The 21036-nt window shown below is 38.9% G+C and overlaps 1 protein-coding gene across 3 annotated transcripts; it reads left to right on the forward strand.

The window, feature by feature from the left end:
- Positions 1-13137: 13137 nt before the first annotated feature.
- CREBZF (CREB/ATF bZIP transcription factor) lies at positions 13138-18469 on the forward strand. Of its 3 annotated transcripts, XM_084756487.1 has the most exons (4): positions 13138-14482; positions 14701-14778; positions 15838-15906; positions 17610-18469. In XM_084756487.1, exons 1-2 carry the CDS (start codon positions 13398-13400, stop codon positions 14714-14716), a joined length of 1101 nt encoding a protein of 366 aa, XP_084612613.1. In that variant the 5' UTR covers positions 13138-13397; the 3' UTR covers positions 14717-14778; positions 15838-15906; positions 17610-18469. The 3 variants fall into 3 exon arrangements, with proteins under 3 accessions (XP_084612613.1, XP_084612614.1, XP_084612612.1); XM_084756488.1 differs by having other exon boundaries at positions 13138-14778; XM_084756486.1 differs by lacking the exon at positions 17610-18469 and having other exon boundaries at positions 15838-16509.
- Positions 18470-21036: the final 2567 nt, after the last annotated feature.

A 21036-nucleotide genomic window follows, 5' to 3' on the forward strand; every position in this document is an offset into this window, starting at 1 on the left:
TGTAGTTCAACACAACTGTGAAGAAATTAAGAAAAAGCTCTTTGTCTGTTGTATAGATATCTTCAGGATATAGTTAAACAAATGAAGCTATAATATAGCCTATCTCATGTCCTGGGGAGTTGACAAGAGGCTATGAATACAATTCATTTCTATAGATACAAATAAATACTGAAAACATACCAATGAAAGTGGTTATTAATGGTATAGTGGGCCATAGGGGATAAAGTTGTTTGAAATAAGAAATTGGAAAGAAAATTCTCAATAGGGACAATTTTTATGTTATTTGGTTTTTGAACTATACATCATATTACCTATTTAAAGGTTGGTGACATTTAAAATAAATGAATTTAAATTTAATTTAAAATCAAAGAAACTTCTACATGCGTGCTTAATTTCCAATAGGCTTTATTTTTATATAAATTATTTAAAGCCTGAAGCATTTTCTTTCTCCAACTAGGCAGGCAAGATCTATTTTGGAGCAAGCCATGCATGGCCTGGCAGATCTGGGTCAGGTCATTCAGCTGGAAGCTGCAACTCTCACATATTTTAGTAGCATATAGAAAGCCACAATATTGTTTTTGTGCACTGAAGAGTGCCTCCTTACATCTAGCATTTCTCTCTCAAATTTAGAGATTTGAGTATTATTACCTTTTCTTGTGGATTCTCACATTTTATTAAACCTTAGGTTTTATAAATTTATCTGAATTGGTATATATCCATTGTATATGATAATGTATTACAAAGACTATTTCATATAGTGTTCTTCCCACCCTTATTCCTGTGGTTCCTTCTGTTCTTCTAGACAGTTTCACTTCTACTTTTATGTCACATATATGTACGAATGTGATTTTATGTATTTGTATAAAAATCTAGAAATGACAAGTGAAACATAATATTTGTCTTTCTGAGACTAACATATTTGGCTTACTATGATTATCCCCAGTCATTACTATTTTTTCTGTATAACTTTGTTGTTCATTATGGCTCAAAAAATTTCCATTCTGTCTATATACATTATTTTTTACCCATTCCTATATTGATCGGTACCCTGACTGGATCTATAACTTAGCTATTATGAATTGTGCTTCAAAAAGCACAGTTTTCATATGTCTGTGATATACTGACTTGGATTCTTTTGGTAAATACACAGGAATTGGTTTTAAGGTAGATGTGCTTTAAGTTTTGGAAGGAACTCCTTACAGATTTCCATGGTGGATGGACCAGGGTACACACCCACTAGCAGTGTATACAGGTTCCCTATTATCCACATCCTCACCAGCATGTGATGTTATTTTATTTCCTGCCTTTCTGGCTAGAATAAGATTAGGTTAATTTGCATTTCTCTGGTGGCTATTGAGAGTAAACATAGTTGCATATGTTTATTGGCCATTTTTACTTTAGCTTTTGAGAACCCACTGTCTATTTCATTAGGCCATTTGGTGATAGAGTTCGGTTTCTTATTATTTAGTTTTATGAGTTCTTCATATATTCTAGGTGTTAATCCTATGTTAGATGTATAACTAACAAAGATTTACTGCTAATTCTGTCTCTTCACCTGATTGTTTCCTTTGCTGAGCAGAAAATGTTTAATTTTATGTGATCCCATTTTGTTGGCTCTGTTTCTTAACAATTAAACTTTATTATACAACCCAGCTAGCTTACACAAGAGGGAAAAACGGTTAAAGGGAAAAAAGAGTGAACTTTCCAGTATCCGTTCCACAGGACAGGTCCCTAGGTGTCTCTGGTCTGCGTGCTGGTCCGGCCTGTTCGCTGATCCTCCCTCCTCCCCCCCCCCCCCATCCACATGCGCTCAAGCGCTGTCTGAACCTGCTGCTCCTATCTCCTCTCCACCTGCCTGTCTTTCACGGGTAAAGGGCGGTCTCTGCCTCCCTGTGAGGGTTGATTAGAAACACAATAGTCCAGGTGGAGTCCCTCCTTCCCCTTCTTGAATTCCAGGCCCAGGATGGCTCCACCCAGTCTATCTCAAGGTTAATCTCAGGGAGTATCTGTGGTGTGTCCAAGGGCAAAGCCCGCCAAGACTGTTTTTACCTATGACAAATCCTATTACAATCCTTCTCACACCATTTATTGGTGGTTAGCATCATTTCCTGAACAACTTGGGTCCCATTCAGAAAGGCCTTGCTTACATCTTGGACTGTTTCTCCCGCTTTTCCCTCTAATGGTTTCTGGGTTTTAGGTTTTACTTTAAGACTTTTGGTCCATTTCGAGTTGACTTTTTGTACAGTGACGGATAAGGATTGAGTTTCATTCTTTTGCATGTAGCTATCCAGTTTCTCAGCATCATTTTTTTTTTCTAGAAGTAGTTACCTGTTTTACAATGTATACTTTGGCATCTTTGCATGGGTTATATGTATGTCTTCTATCCTGCGACAAGCTTAGATTTTAGGTATGCATTTTGTCATATGCTCAGTCTGTTAGACTTTGGATAGTGGGTTTTGGTTTTGCACTAGCAGTGGAATGATAGTAGAGGCAGAGCAAGCCAAACCATTAGAGTCTTTCAGTATGATTTACTATATTGCATTCATTGAATAGATTGCTTTTTGTAATCTATTATAGGCAAGGCACTGTGTTAAATACTGGGAAACAGTGCAAATAAGGCCTTATTCTTACTCAATTTGCTTCCAATGGATGAGAAAACAAATACAAAAACAAAAACAAAGCCCATGAATAGGATGAATAGGAAAACACATACAGTCTCCAAACCTAATCTAGGAGAAATTAGAAAAAGCTTTTCTTAGAAGTGGATTGTGTAATAACATCCTAGAAGTAGAATGTACAGTAATTGTCTAAGGCAGTGGCTCTTGACCTTCCTAATGCTGTGGCCCTTTAGTATAGTTTCTAATGTTGTGGTGACCCCCAACCATAAAATTATTTTTATTGCTACTTCATAAGTATAATTTGGCTACTGTTACTACTAATAACGTAAATAAATGATATGCAGGATATATGAAATGTGGCACCCCTGCCCCGGGAAAGGGTCATTTAACATCCCACCAAAGAGGTCATGACCCACAGGTTGAGAACTGCTTGCTGGTCTAAGAGACAAATAAACAATGCAAGTGTTAGAAGCCTCCTCAGGACCTTCTGTTCCTGGCTAAGAAAATCATCTTCATTCAAACCTGTTGTTTTTTTTTTTGTTTTTGTTTTTTTTTAAACCCAAATGATCCTAAAGAAATCATATATGGGTAGAGAGAAAAGAAGAAAACTAAAATTCAAGTGATAGAGATATGACTAAGGACTGGCATGAATTTTACACAGGTGTAACTATATAAAGAATTGAAGTATCCTAATGACTTTAGAACTGCAAATAAATTTTTGTAAATTATATTCATTAGTACTAATTGTTAGTTGTAATGTCATTATGCTAAAGCAATTATATATCAGTTAAAGCAAAAAAATATGTTAGTTACTAAGGAACCAAATTTTTAGTGTTTGAAGGCAGATATTAAAGAAGTTAAAATATTTTATTCTTAAATTCAAGTAGGTAATAGTCTAAATTTATCTTTCTTTTACCAATACTATTCCTAGAGGGATTTTAATCTAGCTACATGGCTACTCTGATTTGAATATGCCCTTAGCACACACCTTTAATTCCAAACATTAAAGTTAGTTGGTTAAAGGAAGTACCCATGTTTGAAAGTGATAACACACTCGAGGAGGCAGAGGCAGGTGGGTCTCTGTGAGTTCAAGGCCAGCCTGTTTTACAAAGTGAGTCCAAGACAGCCAAGGCTACACAGAGAAATCCTGTCTCAAAAAACAAAAATGAGAACAAGAAAAAAGAAAGCGATGTCTTATTGCTAATTTCTCAATTAGTAGACAAAGTGACAAATCAGAGAAAGATTTGACAGAATAGGATATGCTCAACTCTCATGAGAAGAAACAGAAAAAAGAGGTGACTTGAAGCAGGGTGGAGACAGAGAGAAAGGAAAGGGAGGGAGAGAGGGGGAGGAGGAGAGAGAGGGGGAGGGGAGAGAGATAGGGGGGAGGGCGGAGTTTTACCTGGAGAGTTTTACAGTGACAGGCTGAAGACAGAACTAGCTAGACACAGGTGAAGACAGAGTGAGCCAAGGAATGAGAAGGAGCCAGAAGATTAGAACAGATTGCTAGAGTTAGTTTGAGGCCAAGCAGAGCAATTCAGTCAGAGACCGAGAGAGAAGCCAGATTGAATCAGTCTGCTTGAAGAGGAGTTTGAGCCAGAACAGCTGAGTTGAACCAGTATATATATATATACACGTGTGTGTGTGTGTGTGTGTGTGTGTGTGTGTGTATGTATGACCCTAAGGCCATATTTGTGACCCCTAAATACTATTTCTACTTGACCTTTTCTTGGAAAACAGACTGATACTGTAGCTGGACTAGGAAAAGACCCTGAAATATCTAGTTATGGTAAAAATGGACACTAATGCTGTTCTGTCAAAAATGAATACCTAAGTTGGAGAGGATATCAATGGCCAAAGACTAGTTTGAGTATCAAAATAAACACTGAGTTAACATATAGACTATTTTTTAAAGTATGAATTCACAGACCAAGCAAGGAAGAAAGAAAACCAGAGTTAAACAATAGCAAGAGCAAAATAAATGAAATCTCTCTGAAAATTGGATGATAAAGGTAATTGAGTGGACATTTAGACTACTTTTACTAGTCCCTTATTTCAAGGCAATAAAACAGCTCATCCCTGATGATACAAAGTAGTGGTCAATAGAAGAATTCCACATAGTGAACATAAAGATAAATTAAATAAAAACATTACCTTACAACTTTAGTGAAGTAATCTATCACTGAATAAGGATTAATAAACCAGACATGGTGACATGTGCTTACGCTCAGCCCAAGGCATAGATTTGGAAGGTAAAAGCAAGAAGACCACAAGTCTGAGTTCATTCTGGACTGTATAGTGACTTCCAAACCAGCTTGGGATACATAGAAAAATATAGTGAGGAGAGATGAGCAGGGAGAGAGGATGAGAAAAAGGGAGAGAAAAGAGGGAGGTTAATGGAGAACCTTATAACAACACAGTCATTGACTATCATTAGAAAACACAGCAACTGAAGCATCCTGGAAAACAGGACCAGTAAATATTATGTACTCCCAGTGTGCACAGTGCACATTAGCAAAGCAGCACTTCCTAGAAACTATTTTGAGCATGCTGAATCTTCAGAAAATGATTCTAACCCAGGAAACTAACTTCCTGTTTCGTGAAAAGATGGAGAAAGTGGGGAAAAGTAAAGTGATTCCACAAGCAAGCAGACACATCTAAAATGTGTATTATTGGACAGGACAATGGATCTGTTTCCAAAAATGTAGCATTGGGGAAAATGAGAAGTGCTGCTATGGGTTAAAAAGAACTTAAGACATATAAGCAAGCGGAACGTGTGGAATTGTTTGGGCCTTGATTCAGGCAAGTTATCTGCAACACAGCTGAACAAGGATGGAGTTTAAATACCAAGAAATCAAACAGGCCAGGTTACAGCTCAGGGGTGGAGCATTTGCTTAGCTGGCACAAAGGCCTATGCTCATCCTTAGCACCAGAATAAGGTCCATAATGATTTTATTTGTTATAATCAAGGTATTGTGGTTATGGAACTAAAATAGCCTTGTAATAAAAATGCACAGTGGCACATGTAGAGGTGAAATAGTGTAATACCTGTGATTTATTCTAAAACATCTCAACAAAATGAGCAAAGGATGAAACAAGGAGGCCATATAGTGTTAACTATGGATGATGGGCTCATAGGGAGCCAGTAAGTCATTCTTTTCACCTTGTGTCTAATTTAAAATTTTCAGCATATAAAAATTGTAAAGTTCTGGAGTTTTTCTTTATTTCCTTCTTTTGTTTGTTTGTTTGCTTGCTTTTTGTTATGTTATGGGTTTTTTGTTGTTTTGTTTTGTTTTGTATTTTTTTGTTTTTGTCTCTTATTTTATTTTATTTATTTATTTTTTTGGAGACAGAGTTTCACCATGTAGCTCAGGCTATCCTGGGACTCAATATGTAGACCAGGGTGACTGTGAACTCACAGAGATCTGTCTGCCTCTGCCTCCTAGGCACTGCGATTAGAGATGTGTGCCACCATATCTAGTGTGGAGTTTCTGAAGAAAGCAAGATTCAGAACGGACAAAAAGGGATGAGTAGGACTGGAGTGTGGTCTAGGTGTCTGTGAGGGGCCGCGAGATAGCTTCTACTCTAGAAGGAAGGACCTCGCTATGAGGACAAGAAGAGCATTGTTTCCACCCTTACAATCATCTTGTGCTTCATTGTCAACACTTGTTTATCCTCCTACCATAAACAACAACAGTGGGTTTTCATTAATTAGAAGACATACCACAAAAAGGGGTCTTGAGTGGAAAAAGTTTCAGAAATCCTGCTCTCTAGATACTGTTAGGAACCTGGTTCATCATTGACAGCTAGTCATGGCCCCTTCTGGTACTATTAACTCTTACAAATTATGGTTTCATAAAAGTAAAATGAGCATTTTGGTTTTTGTAATATACATAATATTTTTTTCCCTATATCTAGTCAAACACTCTTACTGACGATGGCTCAGCTGCATTCTCTGCTATCTATGATCTGATTATCTGCCTTAGAAAAGCCAACAAATGTATGTATTGATGCTTTCGTCGTAGTTGTTATGGAAATCTGGTATATTGGTACTTGTCGTCTGTGTCAATCCTCCTTTTAATGTGATACCCTGCATTGTAAATGTAAAGATGAAAACAAACAAGCAAAACACCCCACAAAACAAAGGTGCATTTTCCAGGTTCCTCTTTAGCTAAAGATGTCTGGAAGGCTCAGTGAAGTAGAGACCCTAATAGAACAGTGTTCAAGTGTCTTACTTCTGAGTCTACAAAATGGCTTTGCTGCATCTTTCATTGCCCCTTAAGCCATTTGCTCTGGGCAGTGAAAGCCCCATGCAGGTAGATACTTTTTCAGTCCTTTGGAGAATTCTACAATGGGGAAAAACATGTTTCTCCTAAGGCCCAAACTGTGACCATGAAAATGAACCCCCTTGTAGGTGGATCATCAAGCCCATAGATGCCAGGCCACCAGCTTCTCACCACGTAACTCCCAGGATCCAGGGAAACAGTTGCAGTCTCTCATCCATGGCTCGGCTCATCTACCCTAAGGAGACTAGCCAGACCTCAGGAGTATACAGGATCTTGTTCCAAATGGCTGTGCCCAGCCAACAAGGTGCATGGGCAGCTTTTGCTCATAAGCCACTGAGCAAGCAGCAAGTGAGCAAGTGGCAGGCTGCTTACTCCACGAGTTCCCCCCAGGGAGAGGGGGGCTTCTAGATTCCTGAAGAGACAGCTGGTTCTCAGGATCACACAGGCTAGACACCCCCAATCCAATCCCCTGCCTGGGTCTTTAATTAGGACACAGTCACCTAGGGGGAAGAGCGGGCTATTCGCTAAGGTCAAGCAGCCTGTCCACAACCATACCCAGCATCTTGAGGAGGGCTGCACCAAAAATATCCAGCCTCCTGCCCAGCGCTCTTCCCATACCCTTAAGAAACGCAGAGGGCACCAGGAACAGCCAGCCAATGCCAGATACAACCTGATGGCTAAAGCCCAGCAGAAGAACATTAAAAAAAAAAAAAAAAAGCCAGGATAATATGGCACCTCTAGAACCCAGTTATCCCATAGCAGTCAGCCCTGGATACACTAACACAGCTGAAAAACAAGAAAATAACCTTAAATCTATGCTTTTGAATATGATAGAGGCATTTAAAGAGGAAATGAATACATCTCTTAAAGAAATATATAATCAAATAGATAGATACCCTTAAAGAGGAAATGAATAAAGCACTCAAACACAGGAAAATATAAACAGGTGAAGGAAATGAATAAAATGGTTCAAGACCTGAAAATGGAAATAGAAATAAATAAAAAAACCAAAAAAACACAAACAGGAAATCCTGGTGACAGAAAGCTTAGGAAAGAAAACAGGAAGTACAGAGGTAAGCATCACCAACAACATACAAGAGATGAAGGAAAGAATCTCAGGCATAGAGGATACAATCAAAGAAATAGATACATCTGTCAGATAAAATGTTAAATCTAAAGAATTCCTGACACAAACATCCATCAAATCAAGAATACTATGAAAAGATGAAACCTAAGAATAATAGGAACAGAAGAAAGAGAAGATTCCCAGCTCCAAGGTCCAGAAAATATTTTCAATAAAATAATAGAAGAAAATTTCCTCAACTTGAAGGAATAGAAGCCTATAAACATACAAGAGGCCTACAGAACACCAAATAGAGTAGACCAGAAAAGAAAGTCCTCTCACCACACAAAATCAAAACACTAAATGTACAGTGCAAAGGAAAAAATATTAAAAGCTGCAAGAGGAAAAGGTCAAATAACATATAATGGCAAACCTATTAGAGCCACCCCTGACTTCTTAACAGAGACTCAAAATGTCAGAAAGGCATGGGCAGATGTCTTGCAGACCCTAAGAGACCACAGATGTCAGCCCAGACTACTATACCTAGCAAAACTTTCAATCACCATAGATGGAGAAAACAAGATATTGCATGACAAAACCAAGCAATATCTATGCATAAACCTAGATTTACAGAAATGAAAAGGGGAACATAACAACAATCACTGAGGAAATCCAAAGAATTTCCCCTTTGGTCACCGAGGAAAGACCAAAGACTATGGTCTTGCTTCAAAAGTCCATAGTCTACAAAATTGGAAATTATAAAGGAAATGAATAATTTTCTTGAAAGATTTCACTTACTATAGTTAAATCAAGATCAGGCAAATAGTTTTAACAGTCCTATAAGGAAATAGTTGCAGTCATCAAAAGTCTCACAACAACAACAACAACAACAACAACAACAAAAACAAAACTAAGGGCCAGATGGTTTTAGCACAGAATTCTACCAGACTTTCAAAGAAGAGCTAATACTAATACTCCTCAAACTAGTCTTCAAAAGAGAAACAGAAGGAACACTGCCAAAGGCATTGTATGAGGCCATAGTTATCCTGATATTTAAATCACACAAAGACTGAACAAAGAAAGAAATTTCAGACCAATCTCCTTTATGAACACTGATGTAAAAATACTCAATAAAATACAAATGGAATCCAATAGCACATCAAATATATTATCCACTATGAGGATGTAGGCTTCATCCCAAGGATGCAGGGATGGTTCAACATACAAAAATTCATCAATGTAATCCACCATATAAACAAACTGAAAGAAAAAAAAAAGATAGATCATCTTATTAGGTGCAGAAAAAGCCTTTGACAAAATCCAACACCCCTTCATGATAAAAATCTCGGGGAAATCAGGGATACAAGGCAAATACCTAAACATAATAAAGGATGTAAACAGCAAGCTTATAGCCAATGTCAAATTAAATGTAGAGAAACTCAAATTCTACTAAAATCAAGAACAAGACAAGGCTGTCTCCCTCTCCACATCTAGCTAGAGCAATAAGACACGTAAGGGAGATTAAGGGGATACAGATTGGAAAGGAAGAAATAAAAGTATCTCTATTTGCAAATGATATGATAGTATACACGTGACCCTCACAATTCTGCCAGAGAACTCCTACAGCAAATAAACACCTTCAGCAAAGTGGCTGGATACAAAATTAACTCATAAAAAATCAGTAGTCAATCGGGCTGAGAAAGAATTTAGGGAAACAATAGCCACAAATCATATAAAGTATCTTGGCATAACTCTAACCAGGCAAGTCAAAGACCCATATGACAAGAATTTCAAGTCCCTGAAAAAAGAAATTGAAGATATCATAATATGGAAAGGTCTCCTATGCTCATGGATCAGTAGGATTTACATAGTAAAAATGGCCACCTTACCAAAAGCAATTTATAGACTCAGTGCAATCCCCATCAATATACCAACACAATTTTTTCCAGACCTTGAAAGAATAATTCTCAACTTCATATGGGAAAACAAAAACCAAGATTAGCTAAAGCAATCCTGTATAATAAAAGATCTTCTGAAGGTATCTCCATTCTTGATGTCAAGCTATAATACAGAGCAATAGTAATAAAAACTGAATGGTATTGACATAATAACAGACTGGTTGTTCATTGGAATAAAATTGAAGACCCAGAAGTAAACCCACACACCTATGGACATTTGATTTTTGACAATGAAGCCAAAACCATACAATATTAAAAAGATAGCATCTTGAACAAATGGCGCTGGTCCAACTGGAAGTCTACATGTAGAAAAATACAAGTAGACCCGTATTATTACCCTGCACAAAACTCAAGTCCAAGAAGATCAAAGACCTCCAAATAAATCCAGAAACACTATCTGAAGGGTAAGTGGGAACCAGCTGTGAATGAAAGTTGTTCATGAGATGTGCACATTGCATGTGTCCGTGCATAGAAAAATCTGACTGTACAGACTCAATTTTTAACAAGAGTTACTAATTCATCTGCACATTAGCTACATATTTTTGCAATAATCACTATGGCCTGAAAAGCAAGACAGCTGTGAGGAAGTGAGGGTGGAAGAGGAGGAAGAGGAGGGGGGGAAGGTGGAGGAAGAAAGCAGAAAAGTGGTGAGGAAGAGGAAGAAGCACTTGTGGCTAGGGTTTTCTTCAGGTGCTTTGTCTCTTAGGGAACTTCCTTCTGCTTTAATTAATTAATTAATTAATTTTTGCTTTTTCTCAATCTTTGGGGGAATCTTTTAAATCACACACACACTTAGTGTAAACAATATTTCATAATATAGTAAGAACATAATCAATTAATCAATGATGTTGAGTTGTTGAATTTGACTCAGGCAAAAGCATACAGTTGGATGGAATGGCACTTCCTGTCTCATGAGCCCTGTGCTGAAGGCAAGCCAGAGCGTGTGCCACCTTGGCCTGTGTGTGTTATGTTCTGCATTAGCAAGCCAGGACTGTTCATATCTGTGCTAGGTGGAGTTAGAGTCCTTGGGCCTGGGTTCTGGCCATTTCTTGTAAAGTGTGAAGGCAAGAGACTCTCAAGAGCAGGTTCAAAGCAGGCCTGCAGTGTTGCTCATCTCTGCTGTCTTTTTTCTTTCTCAGCACATTCTTGAGGTCCTCTTTTGGTGTGCAAGTTAAGTTTGGAGATAAAGGAAGGTGAGAAGCATCTTTATCTGTCAGTCTGGATTTATTCTAGTGTTATCATGTATACTATGAACCCAATTTCCCAGAAAAAAAAAACCAACACATTTCTATGTTAAAGATTCTGCATAATGAACGATTGGTTACAACTTGATGATTGTGCAGAGCTGCTATGTTGCTGATATGGAGTGAAACTGTCTTCGGCTGCTTTTGTCGCCTTAACATTCACTGTGCACCTCTATGCCTGGCTTTACAGCCTTTTAATGATAGTGTGTAAGTGTTTGGAAAGTATAGGTTTAACAGACCAGCAGCTCTCCCCCACTCCAAAGCTAGGAGTTTTATCAAGCATAGACGAGAACCGTAACAGAGATTCCCTCACTTTGCTGTAATCTACCTATGTGATGTTTACACTATGTTTTTGAAAACTGCTGTGATTTATGGCTTTCTTTTCTTCTGGAGCTTTTATAAGAGCTTTGTGAAGCTATAGCCAAATTGGACTGTGTCATCCAGGACATCCTTAATCACATATTCCTGTACCAAGCTTTATCTAGTACAAGAATAAACCATCCTTTCCTCCTTTGAGTTACATGTGGGTTTTCTTTCTTTCTTTTTTTTTTTTTTTGCCTTGACAGTGCTTTGCATGAGAATATGTGGAGAGTGTTCTAAGAAACCAGGAGCTAGACAGATCCCTGATGGGTGGACAGACAGGGAAAGGGGCCACAAATACATAATAAAGATTGCTGGATTCTAGCTTTTCCTTATCACTTTTACTTGTGACAAAGGCATAACATGCTTTTCCTCCTGCCAACAGCCCCCTTTCCTCACTTCCCAGCTTCCTGGTTGAAGCTGGTTCTGAACATGTTTACCTGAAGCTGTGAGCCTGTCAGCTCCTCTTTCTTTCCTTAAGTCGATCCAATCCAAAATGGGCGTAGAGAAGAGGACCCTAGGCTACCAAGAACACTTAACCCCATGTGTGCCTCTTCATTTTTTAATGAAATTTGCTGTTCCTGCCTGCTATGGTCCCCCCCCCCACTGCCTTTAATTCTTTTATTAGCAGAGATGATCCTGACCAAGACCCCTAGAAGGTTCTGTGTGTGTGTGTGTGTGTGTGTGTGTGTGTGTGTGTGTGTGTGTACTGCCAGGAATCACAATTTATTTTGAGCTTAATTGAAAAAAGTGTATATGATTCTGTGCAGTTCTATTTAGCAACTGACTTTCCCCTTCTCTTTCGAGTTAATCTGTACTTTCACTGGCTTTTCCTTGGAAACCATGAGCTACAGTATGATGTTTCATTATATTGTTGGATAGTTGTAAACGGTTCAAATCTTAAATCTCTTATGGAACTTGAGAAATAACAGAAATGATCCAGAACCACAGATCTAGACTGTGGTGCTATCTTCAAGACTTGCTTTTTTTAAAAAGCTGGTATTTTTAAAAACAGAAAACGGTGTGACAAACAAACAAACAAACACACACCAAGAGACCAATAAACAAACAGACCATCCAATCCCCAGCAAAGGAGCAAAGGCTGTAAATGGCCTCTGTTGCAAAACAAGAACAAAACAAAAAACAAAAAACAAAAAAACAATGATGTTGAGAATAGCAGTAGTAGTGTGAAAGATTATTTTTTGAGACTAAGGACCTCTTAATGTCGTCTGAGTAGTTAGATAATTTTAGTTGGTAACACTGTTTAGATTATGAAGAATAGTCTTTTGTTTTAGCAGTGTCTCTTTAAGTGTGTTGTTTTGCTTGCAATTTAATTTTGGAGAAACAGCAAAGACAAAATGTTCACAAATATATTTTTTTTTATATAAGCACGTCAAATATGTCTAGACGTCCAGTATTGGGCTGTCGAGTTTAGTACTGGGTAGTCTCGATGAATTAGGGGGTGTCAACCTAGGTTTTATTGTTTTTGCCGCTGCTACTATGACATCATCGCAAAGCTAGACTTAACTGCGCTTGGGGGGGGGGGGGGAAAATACCCGAAATCTCGCGATACTATGCCCGGAGGAGCGCGTTGCTGGGGGCGGGGCGGGGAGAGCTAGTAACTTCCGGCCAGGCCGCTGTCTGGGTGGCGCGGCCGAGTCCTCGCGGGCTTCGCCGCTTCGCTGTTTCCACTGCCTTTCCCTCCCCCCGCGCCGCCTCGTGCGGGGGGCTGGGCGGCCGCGTGAGGCCACTGGGACCGCACCGGCGCCTGCGGTCCCGTTCCGCGTCGTGGCTCTGCGCGCGGGGGGCCCGGGGTCTGAGGGGCTGCGGCCTACCCGGGCCCGCCGCCGCCGCCGCCGCTCGGCCTCATGCGGCACAGCCTGACCAAGCTGCTGGCAGCCTCGGGCCACGACTTCCCGAGCCACCGCGACAGCCGGGAGCCGCCCGCCCCGAGCCCGTCACCCCGGGACCCGGCTGGGGCAGCCGCGGGGGCGGAGACGCCGAGGCCGAGATCGCCTGACCGCGAGCAGCCTCCCGGCGACGGGGGCGAGCCGGAGGCCCGGAGGGGGAGCCGCGGCAGCGTGGCCGTGCGCGCTCCCGCGCCCTCGCCTGTGAAGATGGAAGAGGAGGAGGAGGGGGACGCGATCGCCATGGTCCCCAAAGAAGAGCCGGAGGACATGGACTTTCTCTCTGGGCTGGAGCTGGCCGACCTGCTGGACCCTCGCCAACCGGACTGGCACCTGGAGCCCGGGCTCAGCTCGCCCGGGCCCCTGTCCTCGTCCGGCGGAGGCTCGGAGAGCGGCGGCCTGTTGAGGGGGGACGACGACGACGAGAGCGCGGCTGCCGAGATGCAGCGCTTCTCCGACCTGCTGCAGAGGCTGCTGAACGGCATCGGAGGCTGCAGCAGCGGCGGTGACCGCGGCGGCGGCGGGGAGAAGAGGCGGAGGAAGTCCCCGGGAGGAGGCGGTGGAGGTGGCGGTGGCGCCAACGACACCAACCAGGCGGCGGCCAAGAGTCCCCGGAAGGCGGCGGCGGCCGCTGCCCGTCTTAATCGGCTCAAGAAGAAGGAGTACGTGATGGGGCTGGAGAGTCGAGTCCGGGGACTGGCTGCCGAGAACCAGGAGCTGCGGGCCGAGAATCGGGAGCTGGGCAAACGCGTGCAAGCGCTGCAGGAGGAGAGTCGCTACCTACGGGCTGTCCTAGCCAACGAGACGGGACTGGCTCGCCTGCTGAGCCGGCTGAGCGGCGTGGGACTGCGGCTGACCACCTCGCTCTTCAGGGACTCGCCCGCCGGCGACCACGACTACGCGCTGCCGGTGGGGGGGAAGCAGCCGCCGGAGCCGCTGGAAGAGGACGACGCGGCGGGAGGAGTGTGTCTCCATGTGGACAAGGATAAGGTGTCGGTGGAGTTCTGCTCGGCGTGCGCTCGGAAGGCGTCGTCTTCTCTTAAAATGTAGGGTCAAGTAATCTGCTCTTTATCCGCGTTTACCCCTTTCTACTCCCTTACACCATGTAAAAACACCTTAGTGGGACATCTTCACCGGACACATTTCAGAGGCGGAAAAAAAAAAAGTAATATTAAATCTTTTAAAAGTGTTTAGCTAAAAGCATGAATGTGACACTGTAACCAACTCCTAATGATAACCTGTGACTATTAAATCTCTCTGACAGTTTCTTTTTTAGGTGATTTCCTTCCTGCCAGGCTCCGTTGTAGGGGTTACAGAACAGTCGTTCCCGCCTCACAACCTGGTAAGGATCCATCTCTTCACGTAAACGCTCATGCTCTGCTGCTTAGTCTAATGGGCAACATCTCAATTTGTGTGTGTGTGTGTGATATTTTTTTTTGTTTGTTTTCTTTTTTGAAAAGTGGGAGGGGAAATCTTGATTTGGGCCCTGTCCACCCTGGAAACAGACTTGTGCTGGTCATTAATGTACTTAAGTTGCTTCTGGTTGAAATAGCTGTTAAATGTGTCCCCTTGTTCAGAGTTGCGTGTACCTAGCTCTTCTGTCCCCAGTGTGGACATGGCCTTGGATGACATCGGTTCCAACTGTACAGTGAAACCTGCTAATAGAGATACAGTTTGGAGACAGTGAAACAGGTGAAGTTGAATGGAAGTTCCGAGTTGTACAAGGTGCAAATTGGAATTCCAATTGTAGAGCAACTTTTCAGAGGTTGACAATAAGTATTTGAGGCATGCACAAATGTGGTGTTTTTGTGGAGATGACGAATCTCTTAACATATTTAAGAATGCCTTATAGTTTTCAGTAGAAAATGCAGAAATACAATCTATTTAAGATCTTAATATTTCACCACTTGAGAAGTTGGAAATTAACATACCCATCAGATTTCTGTGTTTTAATTAGAAGATGATAAATGAAAAAAATTTTTTTGAGGACCAGCACAGTAATTACCTATCATACATATAAGTATGAAGAAATTGTTGAATTTATTTTTGTTGTATTAAAATTTAGGCTAAATTTGTGTATGATTATTAGATATTGAAGGTTGTGAAATGTGAATGAAAACATGTAAAGTGAGGCTTCACAAAGAATCTCAATATTTTTAGGATTTTTGTTCTATTTAAATACTTTTAAAAATTAAATAGTTCTGACCACTGATAAGATTGATGCTGTTTTTCCAAAGATGGAAAATATTTCTTTTCTTCTTTTGAAATACTTTTTATTGTCCACTTGTCTAAATCTGTGTTATGATTCTCTGAAATAAAGAGACATTAAATTCTTTGTGAAACATCACTGTTTGATAAAGGATATACGTATTTAGCATCCTTGTTTTTCTTTGTGCTAAAGTGGATACAGCTGTTGGGGCAGAAGAGACGGGACCAGCTGCTGGCCACATTTCCTGCTTTATTTTAAAAGGTAGTATAAGAAATAAGGAAACAGAGGTAATATCAGGGCTTCTGCTGTCTTTTATGTTTAAAATGTTCATAATTAAGTATTTTCCAGCAGTCCAAAGATGTAAGTTACCTTACACGTAAGATGTTTTATTTTGTTACTTGGTTATGGAAATGGATTCTTGTTCTTGCACAACTAACTGTAAATGTTTTGTTGCTAGATAATATGATTTGAGACCTAAATTAGTCTCTGGTTTTCAAGTATATCACCTTTTGTAAAATTACCTACTGCACTTGAGCATGACTGGGTAGTAGCCAACTCACAACTTGGAGTGATGGACCTGCTTCTACAAGGGCAGGAACAAGCCCCCACAATGCAGCTGCATGGATTTTAGTGCCTACTGAATTATATATATATACATATATATATAAACCAAAAGTAGTTGGAAAATTATTTGAAATGACTAATTTGTGCTCTTTCTGAGATATGTTAAATGTAGCTTTTGAAACAGAAGCCTTGAATTGAAATTTAATACTTGAACATTTTTGTATATATTTCTTTGTATATAATTTTGTGCAGTACTGATGACAAAAATATGGTGTCATAATAAAATCAGGTTTGATGATATTTCAGTTATGGGCTCAAAGAATTTATTCATCTCTAACATGACATTGGAAAGTAATGGACTGTTATTATAGACTATGGTCTTAATCAAAAGGTTCTGGAAGCAGTAAGTTTGTTTTCCTAAAAATTATAATCATTTCTGTGGAATGTTTTCTTAACATTAGTGCTTGTCCTGCATTTGAAGTGTGGGCTTCGGGGGAACCAGTTTCTGATTTTGGATGTTTTGAAATTCCAAGTACGGATTTTTAGAATGTCATTTTATAAATGGCAGTTTGGACAATTACGAGCTCTTGACAGTGGCAAGATTAGAATGTCCTATTTTTAAAGCTGCTTTCTTAGGTTCCTTATGTTTTATTAACTGTCTTTTCTGTTTCCATTTCATTGTTTCTTTTCTAGTTTTGGTGACTGATTTTTTTTCTTTTTTTGCATCAACTCATGGTCTTGTTTTTACATGGTAACTGCATGTATTTAGGACCTATCAGGGGCTTAAAATAAATTTGATCATATTTATGTGTAAGCACATTTTACTGTAAATGTTTTGGGTTTCTCAATTTACAGCAGTTGTTTATTTCAGTGTGTAGTAAATAGTATCTTAAAGTGTCCTGTTCACTACTTGTTAATTAAAAAAGTTATGGTTAATATAAAACTGTTGTCTTACTGTTTTTAGAAGATTGTATCATGAATAATTAGTATTTTGACAGATTTCTGAAATATAAAATAGATTACTTTGAAAATTTCAGGTTTGGGTTTTACTGTGGTGGATGAGAACAATTTAGTATTTGGGAAACTATTTCAGGTTTTATTTCTTATTTGTGCCTATATGGTAAAAGTGATAGAAAACCTAAAAATGTAGCTTTTAAATACATGTCTTCCTATGGTAGTTAATATTCATACATTAAATGACTAACACATATTGGCATAGTATTTCTGTCATAGTGACTTAAGTTTTTGTCCTTTTCTTTAAAACCAGACTTAACTAAAAAGTACAATTGTTAAAAAATGTAGTCACACTTCTGATATATCCAACAAAGTATTCAAAATATTTTAAATATCTGTGCATTTTATACTCGCTAAATTAATCTCTTTCTCTTCTCTTTAAACAGCTTAGCAGTATCTGCAAAAACGAATCTTTTCCTACAACCTGTTAACTGACTGGACTGATGGTAACAGTAATTGTGGGAGCCATGTCGGTCAAAAATTTGGCATCTGCTGAAAAACATGAATGCCATTTCCAAGGTCCCAAATTACTTCTATACTGATTACACTTTCCAGAAATGGAGATATGAAAAGATTCTCTGGAATGCTTGAAAGACTTAATAGAAATCCATAAGACAAAGCTAATTTTGGAACAAAATTACACTTATTTTTCCTTTTATAGCAGTAACACTAAATTTATTGCATTAAAAAAGATGTAACCATTGGAGAAGAGAATTACAGTGTTTCATCAAGAAACATTAGATTTTTACCCAATCAAGGACATTCTGTGGAATTAGATTTAGTGGGCTAGAATGACATAAATAGGTTAGGTGTGATCTCAAAACTTAAGAGTTTGTATTTCTGCAATGTAAAGCGCTGCTTTGGGAGACAGACACCTTGCTGAATAGAATAAAGTCCTTAACTTAAAAGAGTAGTGCTTTTAAATAGATGCATTGATTGTATATTTTGAAGAAGTGATTCTGATAATATATTTGGGTGGCATTGCAATTAGGGAAACGTGAGCCTGTATATAGTCCTAGGGCTTAGCATCTTCAACTTTCTGAGTATTTGATCCTGTTGAATGTGTTGAGGTTTCTGATGCATGATACAGTTTTTACTGTTCTGTGTTAAATATTCTGCAGTGTTCTGTAAGGACCTTCATATTCTGGATGATAATGGCTTATTTCATATTACAAGTAAAAAAGCTCTCAGCCCAGTCATTTTTCATTATTGTTGGAATATGCTAATACATTTGTCATCTGGTCTAGACTGAGTTATTTTATTTTTTGGCTCACTTGGGAAATACACAGAAGAGAGCAATGGTAGGAAGTAATATTATTACACCATATAATATGATACTCAAAATATTCATTCAGGTTGCTCTTTTTCTTGTATTTGTCTATATGTTCAGTGCTCAAAAAGTCAAAGGAATTTCCACAGACTTATATTTAAAGTGGCTGATGCTCCTATAGTGCGGCTGATCCTTAGCTATAGGTGTACATGCTGATACTTTGGTGACCTTGAATATGACTCTTGACAGAACACAGTGTGTGTGGACAATTCACTAAGAATGTATATCTTAATATGTCGTTATCTGGTTGAGGTTATTTTGAAGGTAGAGATTAAAAAGCTCACAGATGTAGTCAGTTTTTTATTTTTAACTAAATAAATGGTTCTTGAAAGTTGAATAGGTAATAGTCACATGTGTTTTTCCCCTCTTTGTATGCTGACTCTAAGTTTTGCGACCTACTTTTATATTTTTATTGTATTCCTGGGTCAGTTCTTCCCCCACTCCATCTACTTATTTACTTAGGAATGAAAAAGGCCACTACAGAATTTTTTATATAAATTTGAATTTAAATACCATTACGTCCAGGCTGAATATTTAATTAGTTACCCTTACTTTTTTACGATACTCTCTCTATATTTTTTGTTGACCTTAAATTTACTATATGAAAATATTTGTAAGAACCAATTTATAGATTTAGTCATTATGTTTAGAACATTGTGTAATTCTGTCTGTAGAACAATTTGAATTTTTTTACAGACCAAAGTGTTTCCAAATTTTGTATCATCCTACTGTGATCAAATTCCTAGACCTTTTGTACTCTTATTGTAGAACTAGTACTTGGATTTTAATAGTATATGCACATGTACATACATATATCAGGTATAATGAATATGAATACTCTTTGAAGTCATGTACCTGGTCAGGACAGATGGTAAAATTCTGAATATTTTTAATTATTTGACTACTTTAAATAGACAGAAATTGTAACCATTTTCCTCATATTGAGGCATTGTTCTGAGGTCTGAGTTCCAAAGGGCTAAATGTCCTTACAGGTGTTGGTGTGAACTCAGTTCATGTCATACACCTGCCTTCTGAAACGTTTTCTTGGTAGGCTTTAGCAGCAGACTAAGCATTTATTGCTTAGTTGCCCATTTCTGCTAGTTAAAAAAAGGATTTGACTATGTAGCAGAGGGAAGAGGTTCAGGAATCTTTTGTGATAGAAATGATTAGACACATTTACAGCTAGCATGCTAGGAGCATAAAATCGTAGACCATTTAAAGCATAGTAAATTGTACTTATCAAATAGCTTGGTCATATCACTTGATTTTGAATTATAAAGTTGATTATATACCATCTGTATGCCTAAGGAATCTAATTTAGTAATTATATTAATTTATTTTTTACATTGATTAGTTGAATTATGCACTAAGTAAAAGTGAGAATGTAGGTGGATAGTTTTGTACCAGAAAGCTTTTACTTTTGCTATTGTAAAATAAGCAACCATGTACAAAACACATTTTCTCTGCAGTTCTAAAAGTAAAGCATATTAAATCTTAGGAACTTTAGAAAGGAAGCCAAAGAAACCATGTAACTAACCCAAGGGAAGATACAGTGAACACTTTTCCTTTCTCTTGGAAACTTCTTCCCACATAATTATTTTAAAAATTGAATAGAGAATACAGTTCATGTGTTTTGTTGCTGATGGAGACAAGGGTCTTACTAGTAGTAGATCAAGTTAGCCTCAAACTTAGGACAATGGCCCTGCCTTTTTTCCCCAGTTGCTTGGTATGCCTGGATATTCTTTTCTTTTTGACAAGTCTATTCTAAATCAGCACATCCTGGCATTTAGAAGGAATAGTTACAGATGTACTTAAGAATAAAACCATACACAGTATCATTTTAGACTTTCGTGTACTCTTCTGTGGTGACTGGTTTGCTTCATGGAGAATTGATCTAATGTTCATTACTGGGACTGTATATCACCGTTAATGATCTTAGAAGCTATGTATAGCTAGTGGTTAACAGTAGCAATGCAGGTATTGTCGGACAGTGTTTATTCAGATTCCACAAAAGGAATGGTTTAAAAAGAAGGGTACAAAATCCAATACAGTAGATCACTCAGAAACACACTAAGGAAATGACTCCACTAACATACTTCAGAAAGCAAAATTAATAGGAAGGGTAGGCTAGTGCTATGCTAAGGGAATTAATTGAGCAAGGGAACTCAGAGACAGTGAGTGAGCTGCTCAGCACCAAATACGCAGGAGAAAGCTCAAGTCTTGAGAATCTAAAGAACTACCCCATAATAGGTAGAGGCTTCAAAAGATGGCTAAGTCCTGTAGGTTTGCAAGGAATTAATCCTTTATGAGGAAGAAGAGTTGTACTCATAGAAACATCGTGAACTGAGAAAAATATTTTCCTTCCTGTTTGGCTTTTTGTGTTGATTATGCTATGTAGTTATTTTTCCTTGTGCTTTAAACCAAACTAAATGCCTTAAAGGAGTGGTATTGGCAATGTATAAGACACCATATTGGGGGCTGGA

Source organism: Acomys minous (assembly GCF_964271855.1).
Source record: "Acomys minous genome assembly, chromosome: 2".
Classification (NCBI taxonomy): domain Eukaryota; kingdom Metazoa; phylum Chordata; class Mammalia; order Rodentia; family Muridae; genus Acomys; species Acomys minous.

What these genes read in the sequence shown, in the direction of transcription:
- CREBZF (XM_084756487.1), top strand. Translation starts at nt 13,398, where the DNA reads ATGCGGCACAGCCTGACCAAGCTGCTGGCAGCCTCGGGCCACGACTTC.